The sequence below is a fragment of the Salmo salar genome, chromosome 16 (genome assembly GCF_965601325.2).
Source record: "Salmo salar chromosome 16, fSalSal1, whole genome shotgun sequence".
Lineage (NCBI taxonomy): Eukaryota > Metazoa > Chordata > Actinopteri > Salmoniformes > Salmonidae > Salmo > Salmo salar.
Window position 1 is genome coordinate 62,642,923 of NC_138306.1, and position 15,641 is coordinate 62,658,563.

The 15,641-nt window shown below is 40.2% G+C and overlaps 1 protein-coding gene across 4 annotated transcripts in view; it reads left to right on the forward strand.

Moving 5' to 3' along the window:
• LOC106574338 (neural cell adhesion molecule 2) overlaps positions 1-15,641 on the forward strand; it is a 499,358-nt gene that overhangs the window by 393,771 nt on the left and 89,946 nt on the right. For all 4 annotated transcript variants that reach the window (XM_014150199.3, XM_014150197.3, XM_045697543.2 and 1 more), the window contains exon 6: positions 10,401-10,518. In XM_014150199.3, the coding sequence (XP_014005674.1) occupies positions 10,401-10,518 (118 nt within the window). The remainder of the gene's footprint in view (positions 1-10,400; positions 10,519-15,641) is intronic.

The window sequence follows — 15,641 nt, forward strand, 5'->3', positions numbered from 1 at the left end:
GTTAATAACGGTCCTTTGAGTACATCAAAAATATGTGATATACCTCATCTGGTATGCCATCCATCCCTGGAGTTTTCCTGGACATGAAGGCTTTAACTGCATCTTGAAGATCCACTTCTGTAATTAGGCCTTCACATGAGACTTTTTGTATAGCTGTTAATTTTACACTATTAATATAAAAAAAACATCCTTGCAATTAACTTGAAATGGAGGAGACTGAAATGAAAACATATGGTTAAAGTACTTTGCTTCTTCTTTCAAAATAGTGTTTGGTGAATCATGGATGACTGTAATTTGTAACAAGTTTCTGTAAATTCATTTCTATGTTCCTATGAAGATTAAAAATATATTGGGTCAATTTTTTCCATATTCCATCCAGTTCACTTTAAAAAATATATATATATTACACTTGATCTTTCTTGAATAAGTTCCTCCATTTCTTTTTGTTTTTTCCTCAAACTTATTCTGTGCCACTATGTTAGTTTTTATTGCTATTTAGCTGTACTGTTAGTTCCTCTATTTCCTTTTTTAGGATGAACTCTTTTGACCTAAATTGTTCTTGTTTTAAAGATGAGTATTGAATTGCATGGCCTCTAAAGGCACATTTAAAAGTGTCCCATACAATAAGGGGATCTGCTGTGCCTATGTTATGTAGAAAACTGTAAGTAATACATTTTCTGTCTTGGTTTATTTAAAATGTCCAATATCCTGACCCTCGCGGAAATTCTGTAAGAGTTATGTGTATACCAATTACTTGATGGTCTGACCTATTATTTATGTCCCCTATCAACACTCATAAGTTCTGGTAAGAAAGTAGTCAAGACGACTAGGGGATCAGATCTCCAACAACAGCACGTTTACACTGCTCATTCCGTGGGTAAGCGAATGCTCCTACCACTATCTCTCCCAAGCATCTTCAACCGGTATTTTGGCTTACTGCCCCGCATACTACTTGTATCCACAGCACTAACTTGCAAGTTGGTGATCTCCTGCTTGTTTAGTAAAGTGAAGCCAGGCTCCATGCAGTGAGTAAGTCCTCTGCCTTCTCTCTGTTTATCATACTGGTGCATGTGTGATCAAGTCTGTGTTGCTTGTGTGTGCTTGCCATTTCACTGGCAGAGCTTGTTTTTGGGAGGCAGAGTGTGGATTTGAGTACGAACTCATTTTAGCTCACAACAAACTTGTAGCCTGGCTAATAATAGATAGAAAAACGCTGCAATTTCCCCAAAAACACTTGACAAGAACTCTTACAAAGGAGACTACCTCGAAAACCAATCGAGGCACAATAACATTTTCATCGATGGAATTGAGGATGTAAAGACTGAAACTTGGCATGACACAGAAGGCCAAGAAACTCCTGGCAGATCAAGTCAAACTGGACCCTAAACTCATCGAGATGGAGAGGGCGCATAGGAATGGCACTTTCTTCCCCGATGGACGACCCAGGTCTGTAGTGGTGAAAGTACTCAGGTTCAAAGACAAGGTAGAGACGCTCTGGAGAGCCAAGTGCCTGAATGGAACCAAAATCAATGAAGACTTCTCTAAAAAGGTTCGCCTCAAAAGAATGAACTGCTGTTACGACTAATTGAAGAACGAAAAAAGGCAACATCGCATACCTGAAGTATGATCAGCTGGTCGTTCACCCCCCCTCTCGTAGGCCTATGGCAAGTCACTAAACTATAGTCCACTGATTTGACACACACACACACACACCCACATATACTGTACATAAACATATTGAATCTACTTTGTTCATGTGTGTCATCTAAACTCATTACCAAAAACACACATTGCTCTAAATGTCATAACCCTCTGAAGTCTTCAGTGGTGTTACGTGGACTGTGTCAATGTGTATTCCATAGGATGTGCACCCCTATTGATAAAACTAACAGAAATGTATGGTGGTATTGGACATGTGAGGCATGCAATTATATCTTTCCGTTCCACTCTGTGGATGAATCTGACTGTGTATCTCTCTTAGTTGGGCAGGATATCAACCATGATAACATGTTCTTTAACTCATTAGATATTAATGAAGCGAATTATAAATATCATGAATGTGTTGATTCAGATTCAAATTTCTTGAAATTTACCAGAAATGAGTCTATCGCTTGTGATTACTATAATGTTAAGCAATTTAACAACTTGTATAGCAGTTTATCTAATTCCAAGACTATCTTATTTTCTACCTTTCATTTGAACGTTTGCAGTCTTCCTAAAAATCATGACCATCTTGTTCATTGTGTCTTCGCTCAGTCATGAATTTTCCATTGTTGCCCTTTCAGAAACATGGTTGACTGAAGAGACAACCATGCTTTATGACATGTCTCCTTACAATAATGTTCACCACTGTAAAACATCAAGAGTGGAAGGAGAAGTGTCCATTTTTGTTCATAAAAGTTTTCAATTCTTTGTAAGAGAGGATCTCGCACTTACATCTGATAACATTGCTGTTGGATCTTTTTTCATAGAAATTCCCCCCTGTTCATTTTTAGGTGGTAAAAAAGTGGTAATTGGATGCATCTATCGGCCACCTGATTCTGACATTGGAAGTTTCATTGGTATCCTTGGATTTGATTAATAATGAAGATAACATTTGTTTTCTATTGGGTGATTACAACATACAGTAAATGTATTTAAAAGTGAGAACCACTCACTGACATCAGATTTTTTTGAATACTTTATACTCCAGCTATCTGTATCCCCTCATCTATAAGCCCACAAGAGTGACCAGTTCATCTGACACCCTTATTGATAATGTTATTACTAATTCTTTGAATAATGTGGCTAATACAGGTATGATTTATACTGACATTTCTGACCACTTTCCAATTTTCCACTTTTCTTTGGCAGCTGGAAATGAACAGTTGAGAATGTTTAGTAGCATTAATTAAATGTGACCTGTTTCAGGAAACTGGACGTATGTCGCGGGTCACTACTTCACAGGAGAGCCTTTTGAAAGTACACTTTTTTTAATCAAAATGGATTTTTTGGCAGAAATGCCTTTTCTAACGTGCACTTTCATGTGCCTTAATAACAAACTTGTATGCCATCTGTAAATATGAATACAATTGTTAAATTACAAGCCTAGTTGGTTTAGCCACAGAAAAAATAAGCAACCTTCCCACTAGCCATGATTGGCTGAGATAATGAGTGGGCTGGACATGCCGAGAGATGAGTTTCGATTGGTCTGCCATATAGCATGCTTCTGTCTATTTGAGCTGCTCAGTATGTCAGTATCCTGTTTAATGCATCTTTTTTTTTTAAATGTATTGTGTTGTTAAACTGCATAAGTGTTGCGGAATTAGTGGAATTGGAATTAGAATATGATAGCTAAGGAGATGGAGAAAACACCTGTCTCCGGAATACATTTTCAAACTAAGGGCGGCCATTGCATCCGACACGGGTCCATCCATGAATGATGTATACGGGTAAGATAGTCTAGCTAGCTATATTTTCAGATATTACACATTTCTAAGTTTGACAGAAATTGGTTGCATTTCAAAATAAAGCATGCTGTTAGCTAGCTAGCTAACGTTAGCTGGCTGGCTTGCTAGCTAACATTACGTGTATGATCTTATTATTCATATCTCAGAGCTATTTGCTTGGCTAGCTATAGCCTAATGTTAGTTAGCTAACATTGAACCAGGTTGGTTAGCTACCTGCAGATTCATGCAGGGTAGTAACGTCATGAGTTGGGATTATGGTTCATTGTTTACAATTAACATCTTAACAAATAACTTCACTAATCAAGTAACCATTTCGAGTGCATTCGTAAATTCAGTCTGGCCATCCACTCCGATTTCAGAGCACTCTTGTCTGAGTGTGCCATAGCGCAGAAGAACTGATGAATATACGAACACTCAACACCTGTTGAATATGGCCGGTGTCCATAAACATCTGCAAAAAAGCGTAATTAAATTGTTGCCAGCAGCACAGTTACAGTCACCAACGCACTGGATGACATGAAAACATCCTAACCAGCTCTGCTAGGTCGAATAAAATTGTCAGTGGGGTGTTCCAGAATGATTCTGGAAACCTTGGTTTACAACCGGTCTCAAAAAACCCTAAGTTAAAAAAAACAATTTGTATAAAAAGTTTCTCACAAATCCCTCTCCCCTGAATTCTGCAAATTACAAAAAGTATAAGAACAAATTTCCTCACCTACTTAAGATATCCCCCAAAATATATTTTACCAAAAAATTCCAAGAACCCTTAAATCCTATAAAATCAACTTCGAAAATCATCAATCGACTGTTGAATAAGATAAAGGAATCTATAATTATTCCATTTCAATGTAATGTTGTCAATAAGACCTATAGTGATCCTGATGTTATTTAATGTCAATTAAATAACTTTCTTGTGAATGTGGGTTCCTCTCAGTCCCCCCAAAAAGAGAGAACTGATGGAAATCCCTTGGATTACATTAAGGGACATTTCCTTTCTCTGGTTCAGTTTGATCCTTCTGATGTAATGGAGGTAATTGGTAGATATCAGCAGCAGGTCATGATGAGATTGGTGTCTCTTTGGTGAAATCAGTGTTTTCCTCGATTACTGAGCCTGTAACATATATCTTCACCAAATCTATGCAAACTGGTATTGTTCCTAAAGATAAGAAAATTGCCAAAGTTATCCCCCTCTATAAATCTGTGGATCCCAGATATTTTCCATATTTTCGCCCAGTATTAGTACTACCATGTTTTTCTAAAATCCAACAAAAATTGGTGTGTAATAGAATGTTGAAACATTAAAATCAACACGTTATTCTATATTCCATATGAGCACCAATATGGTTTTCATAAAAGTACTCCACAGATATGCCTCTTTTTCAACTTGTGGATAGAATCGTTAAAGACCTGTAACGGCCGTCGTTGCAATGAGACCAAGGTGCAGCGGTGGATGTGTTCATCATTAGGAATTTTAATAAACGAATGAACACTATACAAAAACAAAACCAAAAACGAGCAGAAACAGTTCTGTCAGGAAATACACACTAAACAGAAAACAATCACCCACAAACCCCAAAGGAAAAACAGGCTGCCTATGTATGACTCCCAATCAGCAACAACGAACTACAGCTGTTCCTGATTGAGAGCCACACACGGCCAACCAAAGAAACAAACCAACATAGAAAAATAAACATAGAACGCCCACCCATGTAACACCCTGGCCTAACCAAAATAGAGAACTAAAAACCCCTCTCTATGGCCAAGGCGTTACAAGACCTTAACAACAATGAATATGCTCGTGGTATCTTTTTAGATTTATCCAAAGCGTTTGATCATGAGATGATACATTCTAAATTGCTTATAAACTGAGCAAAAAAATAAATGTTCCTTTTTTCATGACCCTGTCTTTCAAAGATAATTTGCAAAAATCCAAATAACTTCACAGATCTTCATTGTAAAGGGTTTAAACTCCATTTCCCATGCTTGTTCAATGAACCATAAACAGTTAATGAACATGCACCTGTGGAACGGTTGTTAAGACACTAACAGCTTACAGACGGTAGGCAATTAAGGTCACAGTAACGACCATTTAGGACACTAAAGAGGCCTTTCTACTGACTCTGAAAAAACACCAAAAGAAAGATGCCCAGGGTCCCTGCTCATCTGCATGAACGTGCCTTAGGCAAGCTGCAAGAAGGCATGAGGACTGCAGATGTGGCCAGGGAAATAAATTGTAGTGTCCGTACTGTGAAAAGCCTAAGACAACGCTACAGGGAGACAGGATGGACAGCTGATCGTCCTCGCAGTGGCAGACCACGTGTAACAACACCTGCACAGGATCAGTACATCCGAACATCACACCTGCGGGACAGGTAAATGATGTCAACAATAACTGCCCGAGTTACACCAGGAACGCACAATCCCTCCATCAGTGCTAAGACTGTCCGCATTAGGCTGTGAGAGGCTTGACTGAGGGCTTGTAGGCCTGTTGTAAGGGAGACATCACCGGCAACAACGTCACCTATGGGCACAAACTCACCATCGCTGGACCAGACAGGACTGGCAAAAGGTGCTCTTCACTGACGAGTCACGGTTTTGTCTCACCAGGGGTGATGGTTGGATTCGCGTTTATCGTCGGAGGAATAAGTGTTACACCAAGGACTCTACTCTGGAGCGGGATCGATTTGGAGGTAGAGGGTCCGTCATGGTCTGCGGCGGTGTGTCACAGCATCATCGGACTGAGCTTGTTGTCATAGCAGGCAATCTCAACGCTGTGCGTTACAGGGAAGACATCCTCCTCCCTCATGTGGTACCCTTCCTGCAGGCTCATCCTGACATGACCCTCCAGCATGACAATGCCATCAGCCATACTGCTCGTTCTGTGCATGATTTCCTGCAGGACAGGAATGTCAGTGTTTTGCCATGGCCAGTGAAGAGCCTGGATCTCAATCCCATTGAGCATGTCTGGGTCCTGTTGGATCGGAGGGTGAGGGCTGTGGCCATTTCCCCCCAGAAATGTCCGGGAACTTGCAGGTACCTTGGTGGAAGAGTGGGGTAACATCTCACAGCAAGAACTGGCAAATCTATTTTTATTGACTTGGCCAAAGCTTTTGATACGGTAGACCATTCCATTCTTGTGGGCCAGCTAAGGAGTATTGGTGTCTCTGAGGGGTCTTTGGGCTGGTTTGCTAACTACCTCTCTCAAAGAGTGCTGTGTATAAAGTCAAAAAATCTGCTGTCTCAGCAACTGCCTGTCACCAAATGCGTACCCCATGGCTCGATCCGAGGCCCCATACTCTTCTCAATTTACATCAACAACATAGTTCAGGCAGTAGGAATCTCTCATCCATTTATATGCAGACAATACAGTCTTATACTCAGCCGGCCCCTCTCCGGATGTTGTGTTAAATGCTCTACAACAAAGCTTTCTTAGTGTCCAACAAGCTTTCTCTACCCTTAACCTTGTTCTAAACACCTCAAAAACGAAGGTCATGTGGTTTGGTTTGAGGAATGCCCCTCTTCCCACAGGTGTTATTACTACCTCTGAGGGTTTAGAGCTTGAGGTAGTCACATCATACAAGTACTTGGGAGTATGGCTAGACGGTGCACTGTCCTTCTCTCAGCACATATCAGAGCTGCAGGTTAAAGTTAAATCCAGACTTGGTTGCCTCTATCATAATCACTTCTCTTTCACCCCAGCTGCCAAACTAACCCTGATTCAGATGACCATCCTACACATGCTAGAGACATAATTTTTAGATTGGCAGGTAAGGGTGCTCTCGAGCGGCTAGATGTTCTTTACCATTCGGCCATCAGATTTGCCACCAATGCTCCTTATTGGAAACATCACTTAACTCTACAGAGGAGTATAAACTGGTCATTTCTGTATACCCGTCGCAGCACCCACTGGTTGATGCTTATTTATAAAACCCTCTTAGGCCCCACTCCTCCCTATCTGAGATATATACTGCAGCCCTCATCCTCCACATACAACACCCATTGAGCCAGTCACATACTGTTAAATGTCCCCAAAGCACACACATCCCTGGGTCGCTCCTCTTTTCAGTTCGCTGCAACTAGTGACTGGAACGAGCTGCAACAAACACTCAAACTGGACAGTTTTATCTCAATCTCTTCATTCAAAGAAAAGACTCAATCATGGACACTGTTACTGACAGTTGTGGCTGCTTTGTGTGATGTATTGTTGTCCCTTTGTGTTGTTGTCTGTGCCCAATAATGTTTGTACCATGTTTTGTGGTTGCTACCATGTTGTTGTTATGTTGTGTTGCTACCATGCTGTGTTGTCATGTGTTGCTGCCTTGTGATGTTGTTGTCTTAGGTCACTCTTTATGTAGTTGTCTCTCTTGTTATAATGTGTGTTTTGTCCTATATTTATATTGTATTTATTTTATTTTTTTAATCCCAGGCCCCCGTCCCCGTGGGAGGCCTTTTGCCTTTTGGTAGGCCGTCATTGTAAATAAGAATTTGTTCTTAACTGACTTGTCTAGTTAAATAAAGGTTAAATAAAATACAATGTAAATAATGATCCACTTTGAAATGATGTAGTGTGCCCAGTGGGAACTTTCTAAAGGGGAGGAAATAGGGAAAGACTAACACTAACCTAAGAGTCCTAAGGAGTGGAACACTAAGTAGAATGGAGGGAAGGAAACCCCTCTAAAGAGCCCAAAGTAAGCCCCTCTAAAGAAGCATAGATACTATATGTGGTCCTAATGGAATTTGAAGTATAGTCACACGTGCCTTAAGAAGTGAACTAGACCTTAGGAGACAATAAGTGACACGCTAAAGAAATAAACATCCAAAGTAAGGCCCTAAGTAACATAAATATGTGTAGTCATTTGTGTGTTTTTCTCACTCTGTAACACAGCTTGTCCCAAAGTGGGTAAATTTCCCCCAAGCCTCAGAATTATATATTAAACTATAGATTCAGCCAAATAGTGTAAAAACATATTTCTAAGTTTTAGTTGAGGAGGGAATAATTACATCAGTCAGTACAGAGTTGGTCTATAATGGAGTAAACCACGATACGGCTCAGATGTTTTTGAATAGTATTAGCATTGACATTATCATGCAGACAGTGTGGCTAGCCTAGCGTACCCTTCCCTCTCAGACTCCGGCGTTATCATCAAAGGGCTGGCCTCCCGCTGATTGGCTGGTGGATAGGGGTCAACTCAGCAGTGTCCTACTCCTCTTCTGATTGGCCGGCTGAAAAGAAAAGTTCGCCAGGGAAGAGGCTGAGTCATTTGAGGCAGATACCCATCGGCTACACCTGCTTTTTCCTCACCCTTTTCCAATTGAAACAACTTTTAAATACAAACGGAGCTGTAGTCTTTTCAAACTCATCGTTGTTCAGACGACCTTCAGAAATAAGTTTGATTTAGGTAGATTTTTCCCACACATTTTTTGCGATTGATTACAGTCAATTACACTGTATGATCAAAAAATGAATTAGTTCAATTATATGTGTGTGTGTGCATGCATATGTGTGTGTTTCTGGGCATTTTGTCTATTACCGTATATTTGTGTGCACAAGGGAGCATGTGTTTCCCCCCATATATCTCTCAACCTTTCTTCTTCTCCAAGTCTTTGAAATTGAAATGATAAAGGAGATTAAACATGTATTATCTCGGCTACTTAGCATGTTGCTGTCTCTGTGCCTAGTATGGGTCTCCCATTTACTGAGCTGTTTTCAATGAAGCTTACTGATGTGGGAATGGACTGTATTGGATCAGGGACTTGAGAGAATGGTGTTCGATTGGCAAGCAAATCAATGGTAATCTTGTAAGAGAGAGAAAGAGAGAGAAATTCTCTTAGCTCAACCTGTGGCACAGTAGTACTGAATAAAACACATGCTATTGATATTGCTTGGCCGTTTCAATAGCCTGAAGCTTGGAAAGTTTTGATATTCATATATAGTGGGGTCCCTTGATAAAGATGAGCAATAATGACTATATAAATAATTAAAATACTTAGTTATGCTATACAAATGCTTAGAGAATGAGATTTTGTTTAACAAGTAATACTTTTCTCTCAAAAAGGTAGGGGTCAAAATTGACACCTCTAAAGATTCTTATAAATAAAGTAGTCAAAAGTATAGCATTTGGTCCCATATTCCAAGCACGCAATCACTATGTCAAGCTTGTGACTACAAATTTGTTGGATGTATTTTCAGTTCATTTTGGTTTTGTTTCAGATAATTTTGTTATAAATAATTGTTTTTATTGTAAATAAAGGTGGTAGCTGGATGTTCTGGCTACACACAGTGTCCTGGTTGAATAGGGAAGAATACACCTACTGATTTCATACAGGCTAACCAGTTAGGTGTAGGACGACAGGCTAAGTGCTAGCTACTGCTGTCAACCAGCTAGGTCTAGGATGACAGGGTAAATGCAATCTACCACTGTTAGCCTGGTTAACTAGCTAGGCTTGGTTGACATGCTACATGCTGGCTAACACTATTACCCTGGTTAACCAGCTAGGCTAGGATGACAGGCTAAATGCTAGCTCCCATTGCTAGCATGAGTACCTGCCTACCTGTCCCTTGGAAGACTGCAGAGTGACATTTTGTCCCCATTTCCCCTCTAAGGACAAGACAGTCCAACACGAACATTGACCGTGCACAGTAAATCACTTGGTGTTGAACGGTGGCGAATTAACATGTAGAATCGTTTAGAAATTCTAAAAAAATTGCTGATATTCTATGGTCAGAGGCAATATCACGACCACTCTCTGCACAACCACTGTGCACGGCCAACGTTCGTGTTGATCTGTCTTGTTCTTAAGTCACAACCATCTTCATTTGAAGATGGGGTGGGGAAGGTGACAATGCTAGTTGCCTGTGTGCATATTGTTTCACTGCCACAGTTTTGCTCTCATATGTGTAATTTGATGACGTTCTCACCACTAATTGTCATCTTTGTCTTGTTCCTATAGTTCCTCCTGTGCTGTCGGTACTACAGCAGGCATTCAATGCCACAGCAGATTACCAGGAGTCAGTGACTTTCACCTGCGTCACATCAGGATCCCCCGACCCCGAGGTCACCTGGCACAGGTACAGTTAGCCCCCTACACACTACGTCACGGTTGTGTTCATTAAGCACAAAACGGAAGAACACAGAGTAAGCATTACCTGAACTTCAATAAGAAACCCTTGTTTTTGTGTTACATTGCAAAACGATTTGCAACCTTGTGACCTAATATACATGATTAATGTGTCCTATTCATACATCTAAATTTCTTCATACACTTGTGGCTTGGCAAACCAAATGCAATCCACCCATTCTTTGACAAAACTATTAGCCAACCAGACCACTAGCTCAACCACATTTGGGGTATGTTTAGATTCATATTATGGCGATGTCAACAACTGTAGTCTGGTTTATACAGTTGGAGTCGGAAGTTTACATATACCATAGCCAAATACATTTAAACTCAGTTTTTCACAATTCCTGAATTAACCTCTTACATCTAGACGTTCCGCTAGCGGAACACCTGCTCCAATATCCAATGATAGGCGTGGCGCGAATTACAAATTCCTCAAAAATACAAAAACTTCAATTTTTCAAACATATGACTATTTCACAGCATTTTAAAGACAAGACTCTCCTTTATCTAACCACACTGTCCGATTTCAAAAAGGCTTTACAGCGAAAGCAAAACATTAGATTATGTCAGCAGAGTACCAAGCCAGAAATAATCAGACACCCATTTTTCAAGCTAGCATATAATGTCACAAAAACCCAGAAGACAGCTAAATGCAGCACTAACCTTTGATGATCTTCATCAGATGACACACCTAGGACATTATGTTATACAATACATGCATGTTTTGTTCAATCAAGTTCATATTTATATCAAAAAACAGCTTTTTACATTAGCATGTGACGTTCAGAACTAGCATACCACCCGCAAACTTCCGGAGGAATTTGCTAACAATTTACTAAATTACTCACGACAAACGTTCACAAAAAGCATAACAATTATTTTAAGAATTATAGATACAGAACTCCTCTATGCACTCGATATGTCCGGTTTAAAATAGCTTTTTGGTGAAAGCACATTTTGCAATATTCTAAGTACATAGCCCAGGCATCACGGGCTAGCTATTTAGACACCCGGCAAGTTTAGCACTCACCAATATCAGATTTACTATTATAAAAGTTTGATTACCTTTTGTTGTCTTCGTCAGAATGCACTCCCAGGACTGCCACTTCAATAACAAATGTTGGGTTGGTCCAAAATAATCCATCGTTATATCCGAATAGCGACGTTTTGTTCGTGCGTCCCAGACACTATCCGAATGGTAAAGAAGGGTCGTGCGCATGGCGCAATTCGTGACAAAAAAATTCTAAATATTCCATTACCGTACTTCGAAGCATGTCAACCGCTGTTTAAAATCAATTTTTATGCCATTTTTCTCGTAGAAAAGCGATAATATTCCGACCGGGAATCTCCTTTTCGGCAAACAGAGGAAAAATCACAAAGACGGGGGCGGCCAGGTCACGCGCCTAAGCCCACAGTCCCTTGATCGGCCACTTGAGAAAGGCGATAATGTGTTTCAGCCTGGGGCAGGATGACGACATTCTGTTTTTTCCCGGGCTCTGAGCGCCTATGGACGACGTAGGAAGTGTCACGTTAGAGCAGAGATCCTTTGTAAAAGATAGAGATGGCAAAGAAGTTCCAGAAATGGTCAGACAGGCCACTTCCTGTAAAGGAATCTCTCAGGTTTTGACCTGCCATTTGAGTTCTGTTATACTCACAGACACCATTCAAACAGTTTTAGAAACTTTAGGGTGTTTCCTATCCATATATAATAAGTATATGCATATTCTAGTTACTGGGTAGGATTAGTAACCAGATTAAATCGGGTATGTTTTTTATCCAGCCGTGAAAATACTGCCCCCTGGCCATAAGAGGTTAATAAGTAAAAATTCCCTGTTTTATGTCTGCTAGGATCACCACTTTATATTAAGAATGTGAAATGTGAGAATAATAGTATGGAGAATGATTTATTTCAGCTTTTATTTCTTTCATCACATTCCCAGTGGGTCAGAAGTTTACATACACTCAATTAGTATTTGGTAGCATTGCCTTTAAATTGTTTAACCTCTTGGCGTTCCCCTAGGATAGGGGGCGCTAAAGCGATTTTTGAAAAAAAATCGTGCCCATTTAAACAGCCTCCTACTCAAACTCAGAAGCTAGGATATGCATATAATTAATACTTGTGGATAGAAAACACCCTACAGTTTCTAAAACTGTTTGAATGGTGTCTGTGAGTATAACAGAACTCATATGGCAGTCAAAACCCCGAGACAGATGGAAACAGGAAGTGGAATTCTGAATTGCGAACTCAACTTCATCACATTGCCTATTAATCACACCGTGAGCTATGGTTCATTGAGCACTTCCTATTGCTTCCACTAGATGTCCCCAGTCTTCACAAATTGGTTTGAGCCTTCTACTGTTAGAATTGAATGAATGAGACACTGTGGAACTTGGTCACACGGAGAGGGCCATCACCATTATGACGCCAGCGCCCCTGGTTACCCTCCCCTTTCGAAACGTTTTGAAACACAATGCAATCGTCCCCCTCAAATCTTATTGGCTCTCTTGTTGAAACAGGCCCTGAAGATTTATGTTATACAACGTTTGACATGTTTGAACGAACCTATGGCTGTCCCGCGCCCGACGGAGGATTTGGATCAGCCTTCAGACGCGCTATCAAGAACAAGCTAATGGAACATAATGGATGAACTTTTTCGAACGAAAATGCATTTGTTGTGGACCTGGGATTCCTGGAAGTGCTTTCTGATGAAGACAACCAAAGGTAAGGGATTATTGACAATAGTATACAAGACTAGATGTGATATGCGATTGTTCCAAGATGGCGCTGACATGTAACGTTAGCCTATTTTTCAGAGTATCGCATCCCCTTTCATCGCAAAGTATGAATACCCCGTAAAGTTAATTTTAAATCTGGTATTACAGGTGCTTTCAAGAGATATTCATCTATAAATCTTAGAATGGCAATATTACATTTAAAAAATGTTTTCGAATAGTAATTTAGTAAATTGTAGCTCTGTTTCATCGGATGCATTTGAGGGAAAATAGTTAGTCAACGTTACGCACCGATGTAAAATGTTGTTTTTATATATAAATATGAACTTTATCGAACAAAAGAATGCATGTATTGTGTAACATGATGTCCTAGGTGTGTCATCTGATGAAGATTGTCAAAGGTTAGTGCTGCATTTAGCTGTTTTTTGGTTATTTGTGATGCATGTGGTTGGTCGGAAAATGGCTATGTGGCTACTTTTACGATATACTCCTCTAACATAATCTAATGTTTTGCTTTTGCTGTAAAGCCTTTTTGAAATCGGACAACATGGTTCGATTCAGGAGAGGTGTATGTATAAAACGATATAATTTGAATTTTTTTTTGAAAAAAATGTTTTATAAAATGTTGTTATGCTAATGGCGATATGATTTTTCGCTGGATGTCGAGGCCGCACAGGGGTTAAGGACAATAAAGTCAAGGTCTTCCCAAGGTCCTTTGCTGTTGTTCTGGGATTGATTTGCACTTTTCGCACCAAAGTACGTTAATCTCTAGGAGACAGAACGCGTCTCCTTCCTGAACGGTATGACGGCTGCGTGGTTCCATGGTGTTTATACTTGCGTACTATTGTTTGTACAGATGAACGTGGTACCTTCAGGCGTTTGGAAATTGCTTCCAAGGATGAACCAGACTTGTGGAGGTCCACAATTTTTTGGCTGATTTCAAATCAAAATCAAATCAAATGTATTTATATAGCCCTTCTTACATCAGCTGATATCTCAAAGTGCTGAACAGAAACCCAGCCTAAAACCTCAAACAGCAAGCAATGCAGGTGTAGAAGCACGGTGGCTAGGAAAAACTCCCTAGAAAGGCAAAAACCTAGGAAGAAACCTAGAGAGGAACCAGGCTATGAGGGGTGGCCAGTCCTCTTCTGGCTCTGCTGGGTGGAGATTATAACAGAACATGACCAAGATGTTTTTATTTCTTTTGATTTTCCAAAGAAGTCAGGCAAAGAGGCACTGAGTTTGAAGGTAGGCCTTGAAATACATCCACAGGTACACCTCCGACTTGCCAAAACTATAGTTTGTTAACAAGACATTTGTGGAGTGGTTGAAAAACAAGTTTTAATGTCTCTAACCTAAGTGTATGTAAACTTCCGACTTCAACTGTATATCACTGTTACAGACTAGTGCCTCCTTCAATGTCCCAATGTTCTAAAGGACACACACGCACACTAACACACACACACTCTCTTCACAAGCCAGTGCTGTCGACAGACACTGTAAACGATGACATCGCGTTGACACTGTGACATGGCCTTCTAGAGTGTGCCGCCATCTTTACCGTGTGTGACATTAGTCATACCTGCATCAGTAACATGTTTCATCTAACACACTCCTAACACGCTCATTCATTCATACAACAGCTGTTGCATATATCCTGAACCTGAGTGACACACTCATTAGCATGGTGTTAGAAGCTATAATAACAGGGTTGTGTTCATTAGGCACCAAATGGAAGAAAACAGTCTGAAACAAGGAGGAACCACTTGGGCTTGTCCAATGAGAAATGCAGATGTTTCCTCCATTGCAAAACGCTTTAAAACACTTTTCATTGTATGCCCTAATGAACACAACACTGTTATCCTGTTACAGATGTAGGATCTTAATTTGACCAGTATTGTCGTAGCAAAATAATCTTGCAGCAACGGAATTTGAACGTTTAGTCCATAATGTTGCTTTTCTGGTGGTTAGGCGATTAGGTGGACAAAAGTGAAAAGTGCAATACTGTTACTGTGTGTTAGTGAAGGTTTTCAGTGAATTTATGTAAATCATAAAACTCATCTGCAACAGATCCTACACCTGTAACATTTTGGTAACTTTCGTGAGTTAATGGCTTGTTCTGCCCTCTTCACAGCAAGACAACAACCCCCTTTTCTGTTTCTAGATCTGTGTTTCCCAACCTCTCTTTCGCGAAAGCCTTTCCAGCCTTTCCCGTTATTTTGTATATTCCAGTGCTAGCACACCAGATTCTTCTGGTCAACTAATCATCAAGCCTTTGATTAGTTCAATCATGTGTGCTAGTGCTGGAAGAGATGTAATAAGTGGAGTGGCTAGAGA